Source organism: Amphiura filiformis, chromosome 6 (assembly GCF_039555335.1).
Source record: "Amphiura filiformis chromosome 6, Afil_fr2py, whole genome shotgun sequence".
In the NCBI taxonomy this organism is placed as follows: Eukaryota; Metazoa; Echinodermata; class Ophiuroidea; order Amphilepidida; family Amphiuridae; genus Amphiura; species Amphiura filiformis.
Genome location: NC_092633.1, coordinates 51950035 through 51976138, shown reverse-complemented (window position 1 = coordinate 51976138; position 26104 = coordinate 51950035). Strand labels below are relative to the sequence as shown.

General features: G+C 37.0%; 1 protein-coding gene across 1 annotated transcript; it reads right to left on the bottom strand.

Moving 5' to 3' along the window:
* Nucleotides 1-26104, bottom strand: LOC140155581 (pescadillo homolog). Its single transcript, XM_072178484.1, has 14 exons — nucleotides 25949-26104; nucleotides 23162-23241; nucleotides 19530-19683; nucleotides 18321-18430; nucleotides 17208-17382; nucleotides 16319-16408; nucleotides 15087-15203; nucleotides 14368-14541; nucleotides 12151-12284; nucleotides 10871-10996; nucleotides 8484-8668; nucleotides 7508-7761; nucleotides 6739-6915; nucleotides 1-205 (listed from the first exon to the last, which is right to left on the bottom strand). Exons 1-14 carry the CDS (start codon nucleotides 25967-25969, stop codon nucleotides 122-124), a joined length of 1881 nt encoding a protein of 626 aa, XP_072034585.1. The 5' UTR covers nucleotides 25970-26104; the 3' UTR covers nucleotides 1-121.

Below are 26104 nucleotides of genomic sequence, written 5' to 3'. Positions count from 1 at the left end.
TCATAAAACGATTATGATGCGATCGTAATTGACTGGAAAACACGCTTGTGTGGATTGGGTCTTAGTGCTTTAAGAACATGATGTGCGTATTGTGTTACCATTTTGCCATGTTGTCACCTGATCATTTTGAAGATGCCTTCTGCTTTTTCCTCTTTACTTTCTGTTCTGCTTCATAATCGCTTCTCCTCTGAGTCAGTTTCCTGGACTGCAATATAAAAAAAAATCACAGAACACAGAGACATGAGAATCTGTAAAGATGAAACACAAATAAAACACTTCATGCAAACCATTAAGGTTAAATGCAATTGATTTTCAAGGCTTGATTCCAGAGGGGCGTAAGTTAATAATGGAAACAGCCATGCAGAAAAGAATGAACTCACGCTGCATAATAGTGTATCAATCTGAACTAGGGCGCCACGGACAAACCGCTGCTCGTGAGTCATCCTATATGTTGCAGGGATAGGGAGGGGCGACCATGATAGGACCATATGGGCTGATGGGGGGTGATTGTGGGCAGCCGTTTTGGCAATTTTCCTTTGGATTTTCTAAATTTTCAATTTTAAAATTATCCTGAATGATATCTGTCGTGAAATAAATCAATGATTCCCATGCTGTAATAGGCCTAGTAGGCCTATTTATACCCTGATTATGCAATATATAGGCCTACAACAATAACTACAACAACAATAACAAAACCAACAACCAATATTTTGTTAAACTAATAAGTAAAAATATATTCATAGGCCGCGCCTATTAGACTAGAATAGCCTAAAAATTCCTGAATTATATCATGAAAAAAACGGGCAAAAACAATCAATCGCTGCAGTCAGAAAGAAAGCAACGAACAAGAAAAAGGAAAAAAGTGAGAGAAAAATAAAATAAAATAAACGGAATGGACCACGAGGGACTCGAACACGCACCAAATTTTCCAGCTCATAAATATAGTATTATATAGTCGAACGTATAAGTCCGGCGCGCTAACCGATTGAGCAACTGAAGGGACATATGAAATCGATTGATCTCAAACTGACTATTATGGAATAGTGCGTAAACAGGCTCTTATGATAAACACGCTCATTACCGCTGTAAATGTCGGAGGTATCGATGGCGAAAAACCTCGTTTTTTGCAAAAGTAGCTTAAATTTGGAGTGAAATTCAAATGGTAAAGTAAGCGCCAGACATTGGAGAAATAATGTAGGCAGTTAGAAATCAAAATTAACGTTCCACAATCCAGATATCGATAATGTTACATAACAGTGTTTTGTGGTACAAGATTCTCGAAAATTGTTCCCAAAACGGGCTAATAAAATTTAATCGGTACTGTAATTGGTTCTTCCCCATGGCAACATTATTTCTTTGGTCGATTTGTAGTACAATGCAAAAAAGGAGAAAACAACCACTCGGCGTGGTTTTATACGGAGCGAAAATTTGAAAAAAACTGCATGGAACGCGTTTTTGATCTTGTGAACATGGTGCGTAAAAATGATTTAAACGAAGGATTTTCAAACGGATTCTAAAAATTTGTATAAACACACAAAAATAATGTAAAGATACATCCATGCACCAACATTTGACTCACTGCGATATTTCATTGCTGAGAAAACGCGGTTTTAGAGAACAACTTTATACGTCTTTTATACGTTTTTTATACGTTTCTTTGTATAACCTTAACCTTGAAGGACATGGTTAAAATTATGAAAGAAGATGTGATTTCAGTAACAGGACTGGAAAGCCTCAACTCTGAGTTGACGCTTTCTGGCCAGAACTTAATTTGGTCAAACCCTGAGATAAAGCTTTCTGGTCTGCACAATTATAATAATTGCTATGTACATTCCAAAGGCAGTTTTTAACAACCTTCATGCCACTTGAGGCTCAAAGTCCTTTTTTGAGTGTAGTTACAGAACTATTTTTAAATAGTACTGTTAATAAACAGAATCTATTTTATAATGGTCATGGCTTCAAGTAAAGCGATTATAATAACACATTCCATCCACCATTGACAACATTGAAAGTTAGAAGCCGTAACTCAGAGATTATAGATTTCAGTTAACGCCAGAAAGACAAACTCGGTACTTTACGAAATACTATTAAAGAATATCTTAAATTCCACTATTCTTAATTATAATTGACATTTGTTATAATACATATGATACAACTTCCTGTTGTAGGATCAGGCACTTACATGGTGAGTTGTAAATAGGTATAGTTTTCAAAAATATTAAAACCTGTTTTCCTCTAAATGCCATTCTTTGAGTTTAAAAGGCTTTCTGGTTCTCAATCATTATACCAAATACTTTATCAAAGACAAAAACCATTCCAAGTCTTAAAGCTCCAACTTAATTATGTGGTACATGAAATAGGGCCCAGTAGTATATGGTCAAAGGCTGATCCTTGCAAGGGTTCACTGACATCACATGACCTGCTAGCTATGTGAATATACTCATGTGCAGAAAAAAATACTCTGGATAAACTCCTTGACTGATTTAATTTATTTGATTGTCATCATGATCTTCTCTTATCTTGCCTACTCCCTCAAATATCCCCCTTCCTTAAAAATGCAATTTGAAGCTAAGCCTCAGATGAGTTAATGCCAGTCTGCAGCAGTGTTGCCGAGAGCCATACTGGACCGGGGGTAAAATGAATGCCAGGGCCCCGGTCACTTTTTGGTGCTTTTATGTGCCCCTTAAAGAATGTTTTCTTTAATTTTTACAGGCACCTAGGACCCCAGGCCTATGGGGTAAAGTCCCTTCTTAACCCCCCCCCCCCCTTGTTGGCATCACTGGTCTGCAGAGTGGCAAAACAGTCATGTCATACCTTGTGACCTATGTTATACTGAAAAATGTATTTAGACAGAGCTACATTGTGATGTAGAAATTCATTAAGATCGAAGAAGAAAAAAATCATCATTTCCATTTTCTTTTTTCATACATAAGTATGTGTACGCCTAATTACTTTGAACTTGATGACCACCAACCAAAAAAACATCGGTTATTTTTGTGTTTGATGAACAATGCAGTAAAAAGGTATTGTCTAGATCAATCTTGTCAATACAATGTATGTCCATGACATAAAGGTGAAATCAATTTTATGCCAATTCTTGGCCAATTAGGCCAATCAGCCATAATTGTGTTTTCTTGTATACAATTTTCAATGCCAGACAGGTTTATATTAGGCTAATCAAAGTTGAAGTTAAGTTTCCCCATCACATATTTTTTGTTGGATGAGACGATTCTTTCATTATTCATTATTTAATTGTATTTAATCGTTACCCATTAGACATTGAGCTATTCCAGTTGAAATCCACACTCCCCCTGTGGAAGATTTTGGAAATATCTTCCATAGGGGGAGTATGTTTTTTTTTGTAATTGGTCAGGGTTAATCATTTTGAAACTCATATTCCTGCTGTATTTAGCTTTACCTATATCTTCCATACCTTGAGTGTGTATTTCAAATGGAAGTTACCCGATTATGTATTCTATTCGAAACTCATACTCCCTCTGTGGAAGACTAGCTAAATCTTCCATTGCAGAGGTAGTGTGGGTTTTAAATGGAATTACCCATTTTACAACAGATTGAGAAAGATTTGAGATGAAGGACAGTACCAATAATCTCATATTTTCAATGAGTTTCTGAAACAGGGTTCAAGAAAATCCCATGAAGAAACAACAAGTGGCAACTCTAAGATCAGTTAGAGTATCAGTTGCCAATAGCAGTCACTACTCATCAAGTGTTGATAAAGGCAACAGTGTTTGCTGAAACTTATACAAATAAGTGCAATTTCTGGATCCGTTACTAAGAACCTTGTCTAATGCATTTACTATATCGATCCTGGTGAATTTGTTCAAACATGATTTGAGTTTGTTTTTATTTAAATGAAAATTTTGCACTTTTTGTAATCACTAGCTACAAACTGAAGGAATCCTTCAATTTTAATGATTGACTACATCCTCCATCTTTTGTTAGGCCTTCTTTGGAATGGAATATTTACATCACAAATTTGTGATACCCATATATACAGAACCTTATTACAAGCACCAAAGATGGGGGGGGGGTGTGTCAACTTGTAATCTCAGTACAAAACCTGCTGCACCCAGTCAAGCATCATTAAAATAAGTACCATATAACTACAAACAACTGTTTTGCACAAGTTTTCATTCCATTAACTACCACAGATTGGAACAGCCAACTAGAAACAATAATTCGAGGGTTGGGAACCGGAAAGCCTTAACTCACAATGTGTTTCATTGTTAGTTACAGCTTCTGGTTCTCATAAACCCTCCAATTATAAGTATCAAAGGCAAACTCAAAGTATAGTAATAACCAATCACTACCAAAATAAGTTTCCAGCATCAGGCTTTGCGCACACCCTGTATCCCATCGCATGACACCTCACCAGGATATTGAGCAGTACTTGTACAGGGTAGATCTAGGTTTTTGAAATGGGGGGCACACTCATGAAAATTTTTTCAGCACACAAAAGCAGCTATTGGCCATTCTGGGGGAGCCGGTGGCATGCTACGCCACCATCAGAATAAAACGATTGGCATTTGTTTTTCAAAATAGCCTGAAAATGTTTGTTGTTTTATTTTCTTTAGAGGAGGGGGTGGGCAGGTACCCAGGTCTTCCTGGATCTGCCCTTGTTGTACACGACAGGACAAAAGATACCTTGCTTGGCTGCACCAATTTGTACCACAAATAGACGATAATTTAACACTAATCAGAGACAAAGAGATTGGTAGCCACAAATATACACTTGACAAAACAACAACAATGAGACAGTTTTCAAAGAAATTTATAAGCATGTTTAATTTTGACCCCTGTATAACTATAGAGGGTGCTGTTGCTCTTGTGCAGTCACTACAATGTTTTAAGTTAATGGTTTGAACTTGTTATATGTGGTTACACTGTGCAAAAGTTTATGACATGTATACATACAGTGCTTATATACCTGTACACATACTCCAAGCAAACATGAATGTTTTTAAAACATTATAAACATGTCTTAGATTTGGCCAATATGTTTGAATAATATTTCAATGTTGGGATATATATAAAGGCATTATATGCATACCATTACAACATTTTAAATATGTCGTCAAAATGTTTGGCAGCAAGTTTTCAAAAACATTTCATATTTTTTTTTTTTTTTATATAACCTGACATTTGCATGATTTTTGCAAAACGTTTTATGCTTGCTAGGCTTTTAACCCAAGTCTATGTAGGCACTTTTTGCAACACATCTGCTGAAAGGGGGGTCGCTGCAACCTCCCTCTGAATTCTCATAACTAAATGTATTATGGTGACATTGTTTTTGATACCAAAATATAGCTATGGCCTCTTCTGTCTATTGATACCAAGACAGGGATCAACATCTTCCATATTATGTCATTATGACAGCACATCATTGTGAGTCAACCCTCACAAAATATGGCAAATCTCTGTTGTACACAATATAAGCCAAAATCATTTTTTTTTCTACAAATCATATAGAAGCATCTGATTTTCACCAAATTGTTAGCAAAATATACATATTTGTTTGAAATGAATATACTTAAAAATATTCTCATAATAAAAAAAAAGAGACACAAAAAATAAACTAAGGTCGCATAACCCCCTCCCCCTTTACCCTCTTGGGCTGAATTAATTTTTTGTTTAATAAGTCGTTTTGTGTAATAATATTCATCATGTTTGCCAGCTGTACAAAACAACATACTGCGAAACTCAATCAATTACGCCTGCTTTGATATCCAAGTGCACATGTATGCCGCGTAACGCGTTACGCACACCAATGCAAACATGCCTGCCCGTTCAGTATCAAAATATCCTGGACGGTATTACTGTGCAGTATCAAAAATTTGTGGTATACAATGTAGCTAAAAGTTTGATATTTATATAATGTCTCAAGATAACTGGTAGATATTAGAGAGCTTGCGATTTCCAAACACTGTGATCGTACACCTGCGGATCTATTCAAAATCATTCTCCTGTATCGAAGCGAGGCCATCCGGTATTTAGCCAATTTTGAAGATTTTGCACATACAAAATTAATGTGGAGACTCTGTTAAAAATCCACAAAATTTGTCAAGGATAATGAACATACGAAGGAAAGTCTAACTATTAATAATATGATCCTTTTTGTTTGTATGAAATCATGATAATAAAGCAACATTGAGGTGAGAAAATTTTACTTCATTCATACACACGGTTTATATGTAGAGATTGTCCATTGAAATGCATGTCAGATAGGCCATATAAAAAACTACATTTCGTTTTGCCTGTTTGATACAAACGCATACCTATAATATGCATGGTTCATGTTGAAATTAAAATTTTTCTTGGCGTCATGACGGTCATGCAACGCCCCTAATTTTCGCCACAAAAAAGTCTCTTTTTAAAAATGAGGTCAAGATGTATGGATGCAGTGGTCCTTAATCTACCAAAATATTTGTTTTTTGGTAACCATAATATTTGGGAAGCATTGAAATACAATTAATTTTAAGCAGCCTGTTTTTTTAGTCAAAATCATGCTGTAATAAGACCCGGTGGCCATTAAATTTCAAGCGCTTCTTCCTCTACTGACCAGATCAGATGTTAGTCTCTGTTCCAGCCACATTGTTCGCCTTCGTGACAAATGAGCACAATCCATCTTGGTACCGAGACTAGCTCTGTTTTGAACACTGTTTTTACGCACGGTTCACGCAACACGTATGGAACATCGCTATCTCTCAATTATTTTACCTCTTTAGCGGTGTCCTTCTTCTTCTTCATGAGTCTCTTGTACAGCCATCGTCTCTTCTTAGGTATCATCATCTCCTGCAGTCTTCTTTCCATTCCTGCTTGTTTCAGAGCCTCAAATTCTGAGTCAACCACCTGGACCTCTCCTGGCTCCACTGATAATCTCTTCTTCTTGCTCTTCTGTAAATGATCACAAACATGCAAATATTTATCATGGTATACTATCCATTTTAAACATTAAACAGCCATAAGAGACTAAAATTGGGCTATTCCATTTAAAATCTACACTAAGAATCTTCCACAGGGCAAGTATGAATTTCAAATGGAACTGGGTCATAACTAATTCTACTTTTAATTTTTATCACGCCCTCCTTCTGTAGAAGATTCAGGTTGAGTCTTTATCAGAGGATGTATGAGATTCAAACAGCTGCCTAATATGTTCATTCCATTTGAAATTCATACTCCCTTTGTAGATGATATTTCCAAGATCTTTTACTGGGGTGGTGTGGATTTTAAATGGAATAGCCCACCAGCTTTTGAATGATTATACAAAACATACATGCAAAAAATACAATTACAACCGCTATAATTAATTCTTGGACACAGGGCTGCTTTTTAATTTGCAACAACATTATGTAGCGTGATTGGTAAACAATATTGTTTACAAAGTCATACGCTTGTGGGATGCACTTGTTGCTTTCTACTGCACATGTACATGCCGTGTCCGAGAATTAAATTATGATAGAAATAGTAGTTAGCAGAAGTTACATACTTCCTTAGTTGATTTGTCTTCTTCCACCTTCAATTCTTTTAATCTCTTCTTCTCTGCTTCTCGGATAGTCTTCTCCTCTCCTTCATCCTGCTGGTCATCCTCTCCACTGCTACTCGCATCATCGTCATCATCATCATCCTCTTCTCCACTTTCTTCAATGATTTCCTCTTCTTCATCTTCGTTCTCTTCTGCATCTTTGTCTCCTTCATCTTCTGATGATTCGTCGTCTCCTTCTTCTTCTTCTGTTTTGGAACCTGAAAGAAGCAAATCAAAACATTGTTATTTATTTAAGCTTATAAAAAAATGATGTTTGTTTCCTGTACCTGGCCGGAAAACCAATATTTGGTGCAATTTTTCATTTTAGATATACCATAAAAACTCAATAGTTAGCTTATGTGCTTACTATCAAGCGCTTTTAAAACATGCAAACATAAAGAGCCCCATCCACAAAAGTGTAAAAGGTTGGGAGGAAATCATTGATACACATAGTTATATACGAATAAGCAAAACTGCAAATGTGTGTCTCAACCCCATTGACTCAGTTTGTAAAGCGCCGGACTTTGTTACAATTTCATGTTTTCAAAAGCGCTCAATTTTTATGGTATGCCTCATGTCGCAAATATTTAATGTAAAATTTGTGGAGTATGTAGGTTAGATTCATATTACTTGTAAAACAAAATGTATGAGAGAAAAATCTTTTGAATAATTTTGTCATTCATTTTTTGCTTTAATTTTTTCAAGGTAAAATTGCCCCAACAAAAGACCCAGCGAAAGACCTGTGGCTACCGGTTGCCGACCCAGTGCTTAACATGTGAGGGGTATCGGGTTGGAATCTCAACCACAGCAAAAAACTTCTTTTTTTGTCTTCTCTCTTTATTCCTTCTTTCTACTCTTCTTTCCCTTCTGGTCGTAAAAAAGCCCTTAGGGCGTAAGGTTATGTTTAAACACATTTTAAGCCATTAATGCATGTACTTACTTGGTTGAACGCCGTGTTGTCTATCCATTAAAGCCTTCTTTTCTGGTGGCACATATTCCCCTTCCTTTTCCTCTACAAATGGCGATAGATGTGGAGGTAGCACAGTGCCTGGAAAGTAGTCTTCTACTGGTAACAGCATTCTAGCGTTGACACAGTCGTACACCCACTGAGGCTGGATGTAATATCTGTGAAATTACAAGAAAGATATGGCTTATTTTTGCTTGTGTAAATCAGTTTAAACTTACCTGAAATCATGGCTTATTTTAGTTTATTAAAGCCATAATGTACAATCTTATATGAAATTGGTTAATTTTTTTCAAACCTGATTTTTCGGCATATTTGTAATGTTTTCACATGTCCCAGCTTCCACCTAAATAGAATCAGCCAAATTAGTTGTATTTGAAGGCCAACAGAGCAAAGTTCGACATCAAGGCTTTATGTCCTCCTATAGAACTGCATGTTAACGGCCAAAATTACCAGCAGGGTTTCTTTCACTTTACCTTGTTATTTCAGCTCAAAATTTACAGAAACCCTTCCCGACAATTATTACTAGTATTATTTCAGCATTTTGAGCATAGAATAACAAATAGGAAATCGTACATTTTGGCTTTAATGACCGATTCATATGATATACAGGGTGTAACAATAAAATTTGTACAATTTTGAAAATAGAATGACACAAGTATGCTGCTTATTTTTTGGTTTGATATTTATATGTCTATCAAGATAATTTCTTTAGCCACCAGATAAGCTTTGCTCCAATAAAAACGACGGTATAAAAGTGAAGATATGTCCAATTATGTAACCTAGTCATAAAACCGCTTGGGCCACTTTTGTCTAAGTGTTACAAAAGTGACTGAATAGAGTTGAACCATGGACCAGTTGGACGGTGCTCTTATGATAGTTAGTTTTAAACAATGGGGTATTCGAAGTGGTAAAATGATTACATAATATAATATCTCCTTGAGTTTTTGAAAGTCACAACTAAGCACTGACATAACAACCTCATTTACTAGAAATCGTGGCTGCAGCTCAACACCTTCAAGCCCAATTCACGTTGGAAGAGAGTATTTTCTATGGTTGTGACATTTGGTAGCACATGGAGTCAAGCAGAAACCATAAGATTGTTTATAGTTTATAGCTCATTTTCCAAACTCACATCTTCCATCAAGGTATACAATTACATATAACTATGAGAAGTATGTAGAATTTGTTAACAGAAATGCTGGCAATAGTGGTCGCCCCAGAACAGCTAGAAGCCCAGCTTAACTTAATTTCAAAATTTTATTGTTTTGTATTTACGGATGCAAAAGCTGTTCTCAGTTTTACCAATGATATCTCAGGGATATGAGAATTTATAAGATAATTTGAAAGAAATTTCATGACTTCATTTATAGATTTTAGAGAAATATCATGTTATTATTGAGTTCATATTAATTATATGAAGAAACACCACTTCTTTTTTGTCAGTTCTTTAATGTTTAATGCGCAATAAGAATATCTACGCGGTGCAAACTTGATACACGCAAACCCGGGACGCAAAAAGTGGCCCAACATGTTTTCTGGACGATTTAATTAATCGGACATAACTTTTGAACCTAAGCTAGTAAAGAAACCAACTAAACGTCTTCTTTTAGCCAAGATATTACTAATTGTATTGCATATAACATTTGTGCCATAACTTTTTTAGTTTTTTCCTGAGAAGTCAAAATAAAATTGTACACCCTGTATACCTGTTAAATCTACATGTTATTCTCTCTTTTCAGAGTTATTGTTCAGGGCACAGTTCTTTAAGAACAATATGCTTGTACATTTTATAGAAAAACTTTAAAACATCTCAGTTACAAAAACTCCTCCACAACTTGAGGTCAAAATTTGACCCCATATTGTTAAATGGGGGTTGTTAACTATGCCACTGCAAAATGCACGAGAGCATTTTCTCTTTACAATGTTAAAAAAGCACAGTGATTTATAGTGCGCTACACACAGGCACAAAACGCCTAGACATTGCTCCACAAGCCTCAGCACACAGGTTGTCGTTGACCACTATGGCCCCATATCATTCCACAAACCATTAAACAACAACTCTGGGACTTTGCAGCAAAGAAACGCACGTCCTAGTCATTCCACAATTGACCATCGCAACCAGGATCAGCTCCCCAAGTTTTGTACGGGTTACAATGAGGTAATTAGCAGTAAGTTCCATGTCCAGGGAAATTTCAAGCTTACTCAATTTTTCAATGAGAGCGTACTAAATCACTGCCAGGGTTCGAACCCACAACCTCTCGCATCATAATCAAACGCCTTATCGATTGAGCTAACTTGACTTACACCGTATGAGTCTTGTGTTTGGTCACATTGGTAATGCAATGCATTTGTTTTGTTACCTTGAAAGATACTGTCTATCTGGTTGAGGTCTGTCCACTATTTGATGTGTTATCGTCTCATTGGAAATATCGTACGTTGCTCCGATGTACAACACTTTGTCCCATGACACTGAACCACCAAAACATCTGAAGCAGAAAACAATATAAACATAGGGAGAATAAAGTGCATGACCTGGGAAAAATATATCAATAAATAAACAGATACAACCTCTGGTGCATGTATAGTGTACGTGAGTTTATGAGATTTGAAGAAACTGGCATTAACAGAACTTTTGATGATTTTCCTACATTTTGCAACAGCCAGGAACTGTAGATTTGAAGAAAATGTCAACATTTGCAAAACTATTGAAAACAAACAGTTATGTAAACATCTCAACTGTATATTTAATTTCTTTTCAATATCCCAAAGAAATAAGATAATCAACGTTCCACACACTTTCCGATGTTCGATTTGATATTCCCAACCCCCTATATCTTTAAGATGGTTTTTCGACAAAGTATATTTGGGCTAGTAAATTTGAAATCCATACACCCCTTATGGAAGACACCTTAATCTTTCACACAGGGGGTATGATTTTAAATTGAGTTACCTGAATGGCTGACTCCATTTGAAATCTATACCTTGTGTATGAAAGATTAAGGTTATGTCTTCCATAAGGGAAGTGTGCATTACAATTGGAATAGACCATTGGGGGATTACGATCCTTTCATCTACAGCTTTCCTTTTGCCCCTTTAAATTTTCCAAAAATGTATAAGGCCCCCCCAAAAAAAAAATGTTTGTTTCCTGTTTTAAGTTTTTGATGGCTTATTTTGTGCATAAGAATTTTTTTTTCACTTACAAAGAAAAAACCAAAAACCAGAAAAAAAAATCGCAAAAAATAACATAAAACACTACTGGAGTAAACATTTACACATTACACAACAAACAAGACACAACCAAAAAAGCGTAGTGAAAAACTACTGGAGAAAACATCACACATTTTTTAAATAGGTTTTTTAATCTGCAGGTTGAAAGGGGATCATAAATATTCTTGAATATGAAGAACTATGATTTTTTGTGTGTGTCGGAGAGACCCACTGTAAATTCCCATTCCAATTTGCAGCAAAAAAGTTTGGGTTTTTTTTGTGTGTTTTTTTTGCATTTGAAGACATAAATTATATTAAAAAAATAATAAAAAATGCATTTCGCATGACTTTTTTTGACCTGCTACAGGAAACAAACATGTTTTTTTTTTGCCCTAACATGGCCTTGTGTTCATAACTGATTTCTCATACGCACCTGATAACAAATGTAAGTGATTCTCTGGGCACCTCTCTTGACAAGAAGAATTTGCAGTTCTCAAATAATTTCTTCAGTTTCTTCAGCTTCTCCTCGTCATCCCTTAATTTCTGTCTCTGTTCTTCGTCAAGATCCTGTATTGGGGGAAAATGATGGATGACAAACAAGTGATGGCCTATTCCGATACAAATCCACATTCCCACTGTGGAGGATAGGAAATATATTCCATGGGGCGAGTATGAGTTTTAAATAGAAATGTACTCATTAGGCAGCTTCATTTGAATTTCATACACCCTCTGAGAAAGATTCAAACCCGAATAATACACAGAGGGAGGGCAAGTTTCAAATGGAGTTGGCTAATGTGCTAATTCCATTTGAAATTCATACTCCCTGGTCTGTGGAAGATATTTCCAAAATCTTTCACTGGGGGAATGTGGACTTAAAATGGAATAGCACAATTATTATACCCTAAATTATGCAGTAAAAACAACATGCAATGACACATGCACAAGACACCTTTGTAATAGGTTCATTCTTTAACCTTGTACATCCATCAACATCTCTGCTTATGATCATCACAAGAACCCAGCTATTCCGTGGCTGCGTTTTTGTGTTTCCTATATCGCCCAGCAATCATTGTCAGATTATATGCCTACGCATATTCCACATGGACGTTCATATGTTCAGTTTTCACAGAGATGAAATACCGTAAACGTTCGCCTAATGGCGCACCTGGGCTCCTTTGCCTTGGAGTAAAGTTCATGTACAAATAGAGAGCTCCCTCCTCTAAAAATCCCAACAAGAATTAAGGGTATGTGCCCTTATTTGCTGGTGTGATTTTTATGGGAGGGCACTTTTAGTTTGTGTCTAAAATTCCAGTTATGTCAAGGGAGCCCATAGCGCCATTAGGCGAATGTTTACAGTATATGGCTTCTCACATTACAACCCTAGCCATTAAGTTTGCCGCGAAATAAATCCATATTCCCCCCGTAGAAGATTTTGGAGATATCTTCCACAGGGAGTATTCATTTCAAATGGAATTTTAGCACATTCTGTAGAACGAAGGTAACACAACAGGTAAAAGGTTACAAAAAAATGTGCCAATTTGAGTGATTGCCACGGCGTTATCGACCTGGGGTCCATTTTACTAACTTTATGAAGCTTCTTTTTAAAAGTCTCAAAATTGTTCGTAACATACGACAAGTCGTAAGTTCCATTTCACTAAACTTACTTATGAACATTACCCTCCGTAAGTAATAGGGATTTACTATGGGACCCTTCGTAAAGTTATGTCTAGTATTGGGTATTCGTAACTTTATGAATGGTTGTTTTGTCTGCTCCAAAATGGGCTATTCTAGTTGAAATCCATACACCCCCTATGGCAGACATGATCTTAATCTCCTACACAGGAGTGTGAATTTCAAATGGAGTCACACATTCAGTGTCGCTCTGCTTCCAAAATGGGCTATTCAGTTGAAATTCAAACACCCCTATGAAAGACGTGACTTTATCTCCTACACAGGGGTGTAGATTTCAAATGGAGTCACCCATTCAGGTAACCCTGTTTGAAACTCACACTCCCTGTGTGAAAGATTAAGGTCATGTCTTCCACAGGGGTTGTATGGATTACAACTGGGATAGCCCAATACCATGCCCTGTGACTTTTTTATGGGGTCTCCCCGTAAAAAAAAAAAAAAAATTGTTTGTTTGTCCACGTCCGACCGACTGTACATGGTCCCGACCGTGTCTTTTTTTTTTTTCTTTTTTTTTTTTAAATTTGTGTTGAATGTGCTAGTAAAACAGTGGTTAGTATAAATTTAAAGAAAGAAAATGTAAAGAAAATGAACAGTATAATATGCAGAACCATCTCAAGAGTTAAACCAGTAAAGTGCTGTGTGTTTTGACTTATTTACCAGTCTTCAAATTGTCAGTTTCAAGTGCAATACCTGTAAAAAATATAAAAAAATCCGACCAGGCCTACCGACCCAACTGTTTCATAAGCCTCTATGGACAAACAACCCTTTTTTTTTTGACCTCAGTCCGAAACACCACCAGTCCGAACCATTGTTAGTCCGAATTTTTAGGGTTAGGTTTAGGGTTAGCCTTAGCGTTAGCGTTAGGGTTAGGAACTCTAACCCAAAAATTCAGATTGATGGTGGTTTGGACAGACAGTGTTTCAGACTGACGGGGTGTACCCCTTTTTTTTTTATAACTCACCCCTCCTCCAATGAGTTCTTGGTCTTCATCTATGCCTTCTTCATCCAACTCTTGCATTGGTTTGGCTTTGACTAGATCGTGGGCAAATGATGAAACCTTTTCTTCTTCCTCTTGATCTTTCAGGCTGTAGGATGTACTTCCTTTAGCTTTGGCATCGGCAGGATTTAAGGCAACCTGAGACAAAACAGACCCAGAAAAACATATTTAAAATGCTTCAAACATTCATGGGCCTGCCAGGGTTCAAAAAACATGGTGGCAGTGATACACCCTGCCCAGGATTTTAACAAAAGGCGGCTAGCACAGGAAAGCTGCAGGATGGCGCACACCTTCCTGTGTAAGGGAATTTCAATATGAGCCTTAATAATTATCATTGCTTTTAATTAATTTATCACCGAAAGTCGGTGAAAGGTAAATTAATCAAGAATCAAGGTAATCGAGAAAGGTAAATAATTAGCAAAATAATAGATCCAGTTGGTTGGAAATGATTGGTTCATGTGTCAACCGATATCGCTCAAAAGTTGCGATTGAAAACTTGCAAAAGCGACATCGTTTTTACCTCAGCGATTTGTACTGATTGATCGGCTTGACGCTCTGAAAACGGAAGTAAACATTGAGCATGTGTGAGAATCACTATTCTGCAAATGCGATCGAGTATAAATTCAGCTTTGCATCTAACAATTGGAATTACAATATTATGCTACTAAGATTTTCTCTCTTACCTTAGGAGGATAGTGCAGATTTATAGAGTGGTAAAGCCTGAAATTTATGAAACCTAACAAAGTTGTATAGAAGTCAGCAAATGTTGACATTATCTTCAAATCTACAGTTCCTGGTTGCTGCAAAATGGAGGAAAATCATAAAAATCTGTTAAATTTTATGCCAGTTTCAGTATTTACATGTAATATTACAATACACAAAGGAACTACATGTAAAACAAAATTGAAAATAGAAAGCAATTTAAGACTTCTACGCTACTCAATTACACTCACCGGAGCGCTTTCACCGGATCCACTGGCGTCTTCAGCAGATGTTATTGCTCTGAAGATTTGAAGTCTTAAATTGCTTTCTATTTATACCGCTATGTATGAATATACATCATTATATTAAAACATAACTGGTTAAAACATGACACACAAAAGAAAATATGAATTTGGTGTATAGGCTATATACATGTATAGCCCTACCAATACATGTATTTTCACTCAAATAAAATAAACATTTAGGGGTGGATTATAAGCGGATCTCTAACCGAATATGAAATGCCCTAGTGAAGAAATAATGGCAACCTCAAGAATATACACCATGCATTTAAGTCCCAGCAACACCCGTTAATGAGGGTCGATTGTTCCACAAAGTGAGACAGACAGAACTGCTTTGCACATGCAGCATATTTGTATCTCTTTTGTGTATGCTTACAAGTTTCCATGCCTTATATTAGGTATGCCTGGACCAGAAGCTAAAATGAGCTCCTGGACCAAAAAATGGCTCCTTGTTTGTAATGTAAAATATTGGAAACACCAGGAGCCAAAACTGGGCAACCATGGGGTAAAAAAAGCCTAGGTGCCTGCCTGCTTAAAAAGAAGTATTTCGTGATCCTAGCATCCTCTTTTTATGCCATTTTTCAGTAGATATCAACGAAAAAAGCTTATTCCCAAAATTTCAGTTGGATTCCGATTTAATAGTTTAATAGCGAGGTATGCATGATTGTGTATCACACGGCTCCATAGGCCATGCAGTGTTAATATTTTGTTCTGGTGTACCAGAACATAATTCAAATTTGAAAATTTTTTTGCTAAACAAATTAATCTGCAAACATTTTTTTGTACATAAACATTATGTAGCTAGAGGCTTCCAGTGGTATAAAAATCACAACGTTTTTTGAGAAAAGTGGGGAGGATGAGGGTGTGGATCATGAATTGCCCATTTAATATATGCCTTGCTTACAACTTACACTATAACTGAATGCATATGGAACTATCCATGTGACTGGCTGGCCTTGTATATCTACTTGGTAGTAAATGCCCTTGATTGACAAAAACACCTGAAATATAAAAAAAAAACATTGTTGAAGTTAAGAAAAAAGGCAAAATATTTGCAAAATACAGAATGCAGTCGTCAGGATCCCCTAGCAGGAAAATGTTTTACTATATAAATTATTTTAAATTTTACAAATCAGGGGGGTGAGTCACCACATAAAAAGAGCTGAAAAGCTAAAAACAGCTAGCAAAAAGATGTAATTTGGGAGGACCCTATACTTTTGTACAGATCAAGTGTACAAGAAATAACTGAAAATAAAAAACTCCAAAAAAGCTGAACTCTCACACCCCACCTAAAAAATACAGAGCCCAGGTGTCAGACAATACCAGCTTGGTCTTCTCTGGATCTGGATTAAGTACTGCCCAACGCCCCTGAGAAGGGGTCACACGAGCAGGGTCTTTAAAGGGTTAGTCCAAAGATTCAATGGTTCAATGTCCAGACTGTACCATTTAGGGAAGAATCTGAGGTTTCTAAGGAAGACAGTTCGAACAAATCACAATTAGCTGACAGTTGTATAAGAAAAGTTTCGGGTCTGACAAATACTTGCCTACATTTAGTCAGGGAATGGAGGGAACCAGAAACAATCAGGAAAAGTGTGGTACAAAACCAGCATTTTTCTCTTTTGGGTCCATTTCTGTTCGATTCTGGTTGGGAAGAATCCAGGAAAGGACATATTCAGAGCACAGTAGTTTGTGGGAAATATTTAGATCTTCTGACAGACTAGACACCATTGCTGCTTTCATCAACACATTGGACATTTTGTGTTAGCAAAAAGTAAATTTTGGGCATCAACAGTGTCTTACCTTTCTTAATGCTCTTTCTGTGATGACATAATTCATGAATTCCACAACTAGTCTGCGGCACAGAGGTATAAGTTCTACGTTGCGGATCTTGGCATTTCTTCTCAGTGTACAGAAGAGTGAACACAGCGCAAGTGGGTCATCCAGGTCGCGTATGGCATCAACAAAACTAGGATACCTGTAATAACAAAGAAATAAGGTACCAAAATTTTATGTTCACCCCTGTATATCCTAAACAAATACAGATATGTCATAATTGGAACCAGCAGCCATGCGCCAATAGCTGCATCTTTTAGCTCAGAGTTAAGAAACAACTCGTTGAAATAGTTCATGATCCAAACCCCCCAAAAAAGATGCAAATTCAGAAGTTGCAGTTTGCTTCATTGCATGCCCTGATTTGTACAGAAAGCATTCTCGAGCAAGAGAACTATAGTGCCATGCTCTCCATAGAGGCTGTCAGCTTTTCGCCATTTTGTGGGTACAAATGATCTGCGTGTTCATGCGTCCGGACACTGCACGCAGGGGCGCAGCTTGCCACGCAGCTGTTATCACAGCGTCAACGCGGTGAACTTGATGTTCACCCACGGAGATCGAACGACCATCACAGCGTGTACACATAGGATGGCGGCATATGACGTCATGCTAACGGCCTCTATTGATTGTAATACATTTACAGGACCATAGGATATCCAACATATTGATTTGAACATGCCAACCATTGGCCTGGAGGCATCTGTAGACCATAAATCAATATGACCTTCATCCAGCTCGGATCAGCGAAACACAAACAAGTTTCTTGTTTAGCATAATTCTTTTCAAGTATTTTTTCAGTAGGCCTATATAATCATAATACAGGCCTGAATCAAGTGTGGATTTGTTTGATATTATTTTTGATAAAGTCGCTCTGCAGATGGCACTCGCTATATAGAATTCCAAAATCTCAGCCCTCTGAAAAGGACTTCTCTATCAGGAAAGATTAAATCTTAGTCATGTTTACTGACCTAGAGTACCAAGTAATTTCAAATCTTTCCTGTGGGATTTTCTAAATTTTGCAATCGATTGTTAGGCAAATGCCCACATGTCCCTACAACGCTACTCCACTGTATGCTACGATACCTTTCTTTAACAATGTGATCTACTCTGTAGGTAGGTTCATTCTCTTGTAGAATCTGTTTTCTTAACTTCTCTTTCTTCACTCTAGCATTCTTCAGCTTGCGTGTGTATACCTGCAGAAATCAACATAGTATCTTTTGTAAATATCACATGGTATTAGGTGTCCTAGTGCACCTTAGAATATGACCATTGCTAGTCAACTGGATCACGCTTTCTTTGTTACGAACCACTGATCGAAATGATCACAACACAAAGACTATGGCATATCAAAATTTGGAACAGGTGTATATGACAGCGAATTCTATTCATAAAGGAGAGGGGTTTAGCCCCTTGAAACTTGTGGCTGATATTGATAACACACTGAGTGTATGTTGCATTCATTCAATTTGCTTTGCTCAAAAACCAAAGATGGAAATATAGTCACATACAGTACTCTTGATAGAATCAGACTTCAACTATTTTATTTTCTGTGTTTTCCAATGTCTTTTCAAACCAGGGGTTATACATGATTCATTTTTTCTTCTCGTCCAAGCTCCAAGAACTGATTGCCAATATGACTTGGATGATATTTACTGTATTTGGGTACACCCCGTCAGTCCAAAACCTGTCAGTCCGAACCACCGCTAGTACAAATTTTAAGCTTACCTAACGCTAACCCTAAACCCAACCCTAACCCTACCTACCTAACACTAAAAATTCGGACTAGCGGTGGTTCGGACTGAATGTGTTTCGGATGGAGGGGAAGACCCCCCTGTATTTAACCAATTATTGAAGCAACCCTCTATTAAGGGCTCTGTAACTCACCTTTGCACACTATTTTTTTTTTTATTATTCCCTGTACTTGGGACTGGTGGGGGAAAAAGGCACACTACAAAGATATAAGCCACGCAAAAACTCCTGTGAAAAGCATAAAAATGCCCGAGAAAGAACCAAACCAAAACATACCCATGAGACTTCCCGAAAACTTACATCTCTGGTACAAAGATAATAAACCACCAGTTTGCACAGTATTTTTTGTTTTCCTGGGCAGTTAATGGAACAAATACAGTACTTCTTGCCACTATCAACCTGTGTTGCACACAGCACAGGGTAGCAAATCAGTACAGAAAATTGAAATGGAAGAAATGCACTGTGGGAAGTCTATTAAAGCTATCTTCTCTGGGATACAGGGTAGGGATTGAATATGATTAAAGAATTTACAATTCAACTTACCTTGTGTGCCCTGAATTTATTGATAATTGGTTCATGAGCCAAGAACTGGATGTCTTTATATCTGTAGTATGTCTTTGTCACTTTGCTGCCTTTGCCAGCCTTCTTGAGACTATTGGGTTGTACAGGGTAGATGCCTTTCAAGATGCATAATCGCCTACAGTGTAAATATATCAGTAGAATTTGGTTAATCCCCTACTAATCACTACTGGGCATCTACATATAACAGCATTTCTGATTGGTTGATAACTTGAAATGCTTATTTCAATTATCAATGATGACTAGGCTTTAAACTCTTTACATGGTCAAACTTGCATTTGCAGATGATCTTATCAATACCCTCCCTGATTCAGGCCTTGTCTTTTGAGGCGAGTGAGAGTAATCACTCGCCATCACTCCCCTAAAATGAAGCTGAGGAGAGCTTTTTATCACTCGCCAACATTTGGTGTAATACTAATACAATCACTCGCCTACAGCTCACCTGACAAGTTTTGAGGAAAATGATTTGTCACTTGCCAGCAATTTTCAAAAGGCAAGGCCTGCTGATTGGTTCAAAACTGGACAAAATGTTCATTTTGGCCAATCGGTAGGTAGTTCTCATAGGGTCAAAACATAAACCCTAGAAAATAGGTGAATATGATTGAGGATAATTTATGACCTACCACTACCAATGGAAGTGTTGGACCCTGTGTTGAACAAGCATTTCACTGGAACTCAGTAACAAGAAATAATGGGAACAATAAATCCAAATTTCATTTTGAAGTTATAATTTATAAAAAACAAAACAAAAAAAAAACAGGTATAATACCGTATTTTGTCAAATAGTACGTGGCCCCCCTCAAATAAAAGCCCCCCACCACTTTTTTCAACCAAGATGTTTCAAAAATACCGATATTTTCATGCTATCTTGTATAGTACATGTAAGCTTACCAAGTTGCCCACATGGTCGATAATAGCGTCAATAATTGGCGAAAATATGGATTGGAAACCCGGAAGTGAACCAGAAGTCAGTGTTTCTAGTTCACAGTTCGTCATTTTAGCGTGAGTTTTAAGTTTACCTAATGATTTTAACGGAATTATCGTTCTAAAATTGACCTTGAATAAACGCCCCCCCCCCTTGGGAAAATGTAACGCCCCCGGGGGCGGTTATTTGACAAAATACAGTATCCACCAAAGATGTTGTTGTGCACAACACAACAGCAAGGCGAATCAAATAAAACCGCAGAAATATAGGAAGATATCAAATTTTAGTTACTTGAAAATACCAGCATAAACTGCCAAATCATTTGAACAGACTGCCCCCTCATACACATATAATACATGTAATGTATAACAAATTATTGTGATCAGAGCCATTGCTAGATGTGGGAATGTGACACCCCCACTCATAGATTTTGTCGGCCATAGTTATACTTGTTGGCAACTTATATGTGCTGTGCAAATTGCAACTGCATCATGAAAGCATTAAAATGTGTGGTGCTGCTGGTCGCAGGAGACATTGTTAAATGCGCATTCAGGATGCATTGTATTGCAATGGGTTTGCAGCTCTACCCCTCTTCCCAGGGGTCAAAAATTTCAATTTTCTCTTTTAAGGTAGTATGAACGGCTAATCAAGCTTGCAGCAAAATAGCCACAACAGCAAATTGGAATTGTGTATTAATTTAAAACTTGGAACAAACTAAAGATAAGTCTTCACTCCACCTATTTTTTTTTTTTTTTTAAAAATTTTACCATTTCTTATGTATTTCTTTATTTTTTTTTAATTACCTAAATTTTTCCACATTATAATTTTTTTGCCAACATGGAGTGTGCTATGGTTTCCAAACTTTCAGGGATGGTGTATAAGCTTAATATCTAAATTCTCTCGCCAGCTTTTTTTGCGGATAAAGTGTTTAATTTTTTAGAAAATTAATTTTTAAATTTTTGATTTTAGGGAATTTAGAAACACCTATAACTTAAAATAGAAACACTTAATTAAAAAAAGCTGGCGAGAGAATTTTCTAAATTTGATTACCTTTCATATGACACCTTGTTTGTTGAAATTGGACCTATAGTTAGCTCAAAAAAAATTCTAGAATATAGGTAATTTAGTGTTTCTAGAAAAAGTCAAGAAAATTGAAAAAAGTACTAACATTACCATTTTATATCTCCTTTGTTAAGGCCAATATCTTGGAAAAAATTGATGTCCTTTATTAAGTAGCATTTTTGCAATAAAATAAATTAAAAACCAGATTTATGCAGTGGGTATAAAGGAGAGAAAATCACATTTAAACAAATTATTTGTTTTCAAAAATTAAGCTGATTTGAAGAACTTGGCAACATGCCAAAAACATGCCGTGTGTAAAGTCTATAGGGTTTTCCAATCACAAAAAATTACGGAAATCAAAAACGCTCTTGTGGAAAAAATTAAAAATTGGCAGGTGAGTTTTTCTCACCCATCTCTACATTCTGTATCATTTTCAAGCAAATCTGAGCATGACACCGTAGCGGCGTAGCCGTTCATACTACCTTAAACCATGGATCCACAGCAGCTGAAAGGAGTATCCCAGCAAGCATTGCAGTATAGCTGCATGCTCCATAGCAAATGTATACAAAATATAAACAAGAGCTGCTTAGATATTGAGAGCTATGGATAGTTTCACAATACTTTAGGGGTCATATTTTTGCAAACAAAAGTCTTAACCTCCCCTGATTTAAGCCAGTTATTGAAAGTTGAAGTGAGGGATTTTGTGTACATTTTCTATGGCACATTCAGTTCTACTATATGGTACCGCAAAGCATAATGGGATACTTCAGCCTTCAGCTGCTGTGCCATGGATCCAAGGCAATAGAAATATGTGATGCGATCAAGCAAAATCAGTCGGGACTCAAAATATCGAAATATCAATTTTGAGATATAACCAAACAAAAGAAATATTTACTTTTGTTTCCTGTTGTTTTGGAAACCCTTTTTATAATTGCCCATACCTTTAGAACTGGTTGTTCAATTTCAATAGAGTTATCTGCAAAATGCAGCTTTGTTAATGCTTTACTATCCTATAAGAAACCGAAAATTTACAAGTTCAGAGTGCTGACTGATTTTGCTTGATCGAATCACATATGGCTCAAATGAACCTTTTCAGCAACCTTCTAGTGGTAATTTTATGAGTCAAAAGCTAAAAGAATGCACCTATAACCCCATGGCAAAATTTATCGCTACATATTATACCTCTGCCCCTCTGTCTGAAGACGGCCCTGATCATGATAAACACACTTATACATGTACATTGTAACATTATTTGGGTAAGCCTACATGTACACAAACACACATTGCTAATTAGATTTTTTTTGTCATTGTGTTTTGTCAAAAGCAAACCACAAACACATGATTGGAAAAAATTAGAACAAGTATAGGCCTACATAAATCATTAAACATCAATCAAATCACAAATTGACATCAAACATAACAAAAGTTCTGTGACCAAACATATCAAATTGAACCATGCGAACATACAAGATTTTGCTAATTAGATTTTTCATAGAAATGTTCTATAACCAAATACACTACAATACCCACTAGAACTGCTCATCATCATTTCCTAATAAAAGTAAAACAATCAAACATTTTTGTCCTTACATTTATTTACCGACCTTACCTGAAATCAATGAGACTAAGCTGCAATCTTTTCACTGCTGATGGTCGCGATATAAAGCTGGTGGCTGTGCCACTTTGAAACTGTAGAACAAGAAACAAGATTCAAAAGATTGAAAAGCCAACTTGTGTCAGAGGTTACCATAACCACCAGGGTTATAGCTAGCCGAAGTTGAGTGCCGGCTAATTTTACTACCCAATTAGAGAGGGCTGGCTCGGGGCACAGTCTTTTTAGCGAACACAAGGGATCTGGGAATAGGCTAGGAGGTATACCAAAAAAATTTTTTTTGGTTTTTTACTCTTTTTATGATGAATAAAACATTTGTGGGAAAAAATTTTTAAAAAATTTAAAAAAAAAAAAAAAATGTTTTAATTTTTTTTTAGTGCCGGTCCGTGCCGGTTACCCACGACCGGCACCGACAGTGTTCGATGATTACCACCTGCATACCTGCACCAGTGCATGTAACATTCCCTCTGTGCATGCAGCTTTTCACTACCTGCCTGCACACGTGCATGTACGATTTTAGCGCTAGCGATATGACAAGGCCAATATACAAAAGTAAACAAGCAGTCAGTCCGATTGGGAAAAACCCAATCTATTTTTAGCGCAACATCTTCTGACTTCATTAGAAGGGCTGGCACAAATCGCACAATTGACAATTGCCGATACCCCTATCACGTGAGAACTGTCACTTTTTTTCATTGACTTCCCTAGTCTTCTACACAGCCAGTTTGCATCGGTCTGATACTCGTCCATCCTAACGAACATTCGCGATAGCCACATACAGTCTGGTCCAAGACTATGACTTCCCTAGAGGGGCTAGCGTAATTGTCATCATATGCTACCAATTCCCGATACCCTCGCACATGTAGAAGAGTGTCATTTTCATTTCATTGGAAAAAAAAGGACCGGAATTTAAACCGTGGGAAATATTTGTTTACGTACGGAAAATAATCATAATAATGTCCAGCAAAAAGGAAATAGCTCAAAAACACTTGCATCATTCTGGAAATCATGCACCTCATCGGCAACTAGTTCTAGAACAGATGAAGCCACAGCATCCAGTGTTTTGGCTGAGAAATCGGCGAGTGAAGGGGCGAGTGAAAAAAATAAAAATGACACTGACAGGGGAGCCGGAAATATTATTACAAGCTTAACTGACAATGATCGTGATTCAATGTGATGTTATGTTTGCTTTAATTTTGGTGCATGCACACTTTTTGCTGTGCATGTAGAAATTTTGGGCTACATGCACCAGTGCAGGTAGGAAAAAATTTGTAAATCGGACACTGGGCACCGACCAGCATGGCTATAACCCTGATAACCACTTAGCACCAATTATGTAAGTTATTCTACAGGATCGGTAATAATTAACAGCTGGTCTGCTGTATTTGAAGTGCATATTGAAGTTTGTAAGTTTGTGACTTCGTATGTTCAGTGCAATTGATATTATAGGAAGCTTAAATTGCCAGGCTTTCATGCAATGTATCCGTCTCTTCGAACATATATGGACGCTCAGGGCAACCCTGTGTGGGCAAGTCATACTTCAGTATGACTTGCCCTGAACGTCCATATATATTCGGAAGAGACGGATACATAAGCCTGTTAGTTACCGTACGATAATGTGGTGAAGGAATATTACACAGTCAAGAACTATAGGCTCCATCATTTTTTGGTTATGATCCCTCCCAGTCTCCCAAAACATCAAAAGCGTTGCACGTTTACTTACTTAAGACTGTCCTTTTTCATATAACGCAGACAAAGTAGGGCCAAGCTACCTAGAAATGGTCAAATTTTGGCAAGAAATATCTCTGTGTAATCCTATGTAAGTCCCATATCACATCGTTATCGGCGATCATGTTTTTTTTTCTGAAGTTTGGCTGGTACCCAGTGCGCAGCGTCATGCACATGACGTAACACAGCTAAAATAATTGACCGGGAATCGGAGATCATAACAAACGTCAACAAATTTCAAAACATAGAAATCAGTAAACTTAATGGGGCGCGGTCCGAATTTTCAGCCATACAAGTTTTAGGTATGCTAGGTGAATTCAAATTTGCCATCAAACTGCATCATTTCATATATCAAATTAAAGCCCTTGAGTAAACAAAGCCAAAACTGAAAACCATTTTTTCATAGCACTTTCCGTAGCAAAGTTACATCTTGTCAAAGATTGACTTTCATCAAAAAGTTTCAGCTAGCAAAATTCCCCAAAACGGCATTTCGGGGTGTTTCTAGATCTTAAGTCTCATTATGATAGCAGCTTTTTTTAATGGAACTGCTATCCAAATCCTCTAAAATTCCATGTGCGGGTGACTTATCACCATAAAAAATCACATATTTGGGTCAAGTGAAGTATAGAAAACATATTTATGTAGGTTTCTTTCTTCGGGCACTTGTTTTAAATTTCTATGTAAAAATGCATTGACATTGTCGGCGAATTTGGCTGACTAGCAAATGTGTTAACTAAGGTTTGCCTGGGTTACCTACATGTACAAGTTTACGTGATGAACTAAACAATCACACTGATTATCAAACAAGCCGGTTGACCCATTGGTCTTCGGCGCGGCGCGTAGTAGGCGACCTTGTAACTTCTACGCGATCGCAATTCACTAGCGCGTACCCGGACCACGGAAGTGATAAAAAATTAACTTTACATGATCATGGATGTGATCACGACACAAGCTATCGGTTGTTCACACGAAACTAGTTAGTATAGTTAGAACATTTCGAACAATTCGAACAATTTCATATCATAGCGTTACAAAGCCAAAGGCAAAGCTCCTTACCTTCTTCTTTTCCTTCCCCATAACTATGTAGAAATGACAACCAAAGGAGAAATCGCTATAACTATAGTAAGCACATAAAGCAAGGGAACCCTTTAAGCTTATTTACGTATACCATGCAGCACGTGTGCCGGATTTTATCCCGGAAGCGGAAGTACT

Excerpts from the sequence above, each read along its gene's own strand:
- LOC140155581 (XM_072178484.1), bottom strand. The coding sequence starts at position 25,969 with ATGGGGAAGGAAAAGAAGAAG. Across the intron at positions 6,916-7,507 it reads AAGACAAATCAACTAAGGAA|AAGAGCAAGAAGAAGAGATT; the intron begins GTATGTAACTTC and ends GATCATTTACAG. Across the intron at positions 206-6,738 it reads AGAAGGACACCGCTAAAGAG|TCCAGGAAACTGACTCAGAG; the intron begins GTAAAATAATTG and ends TTTATATTGCAG.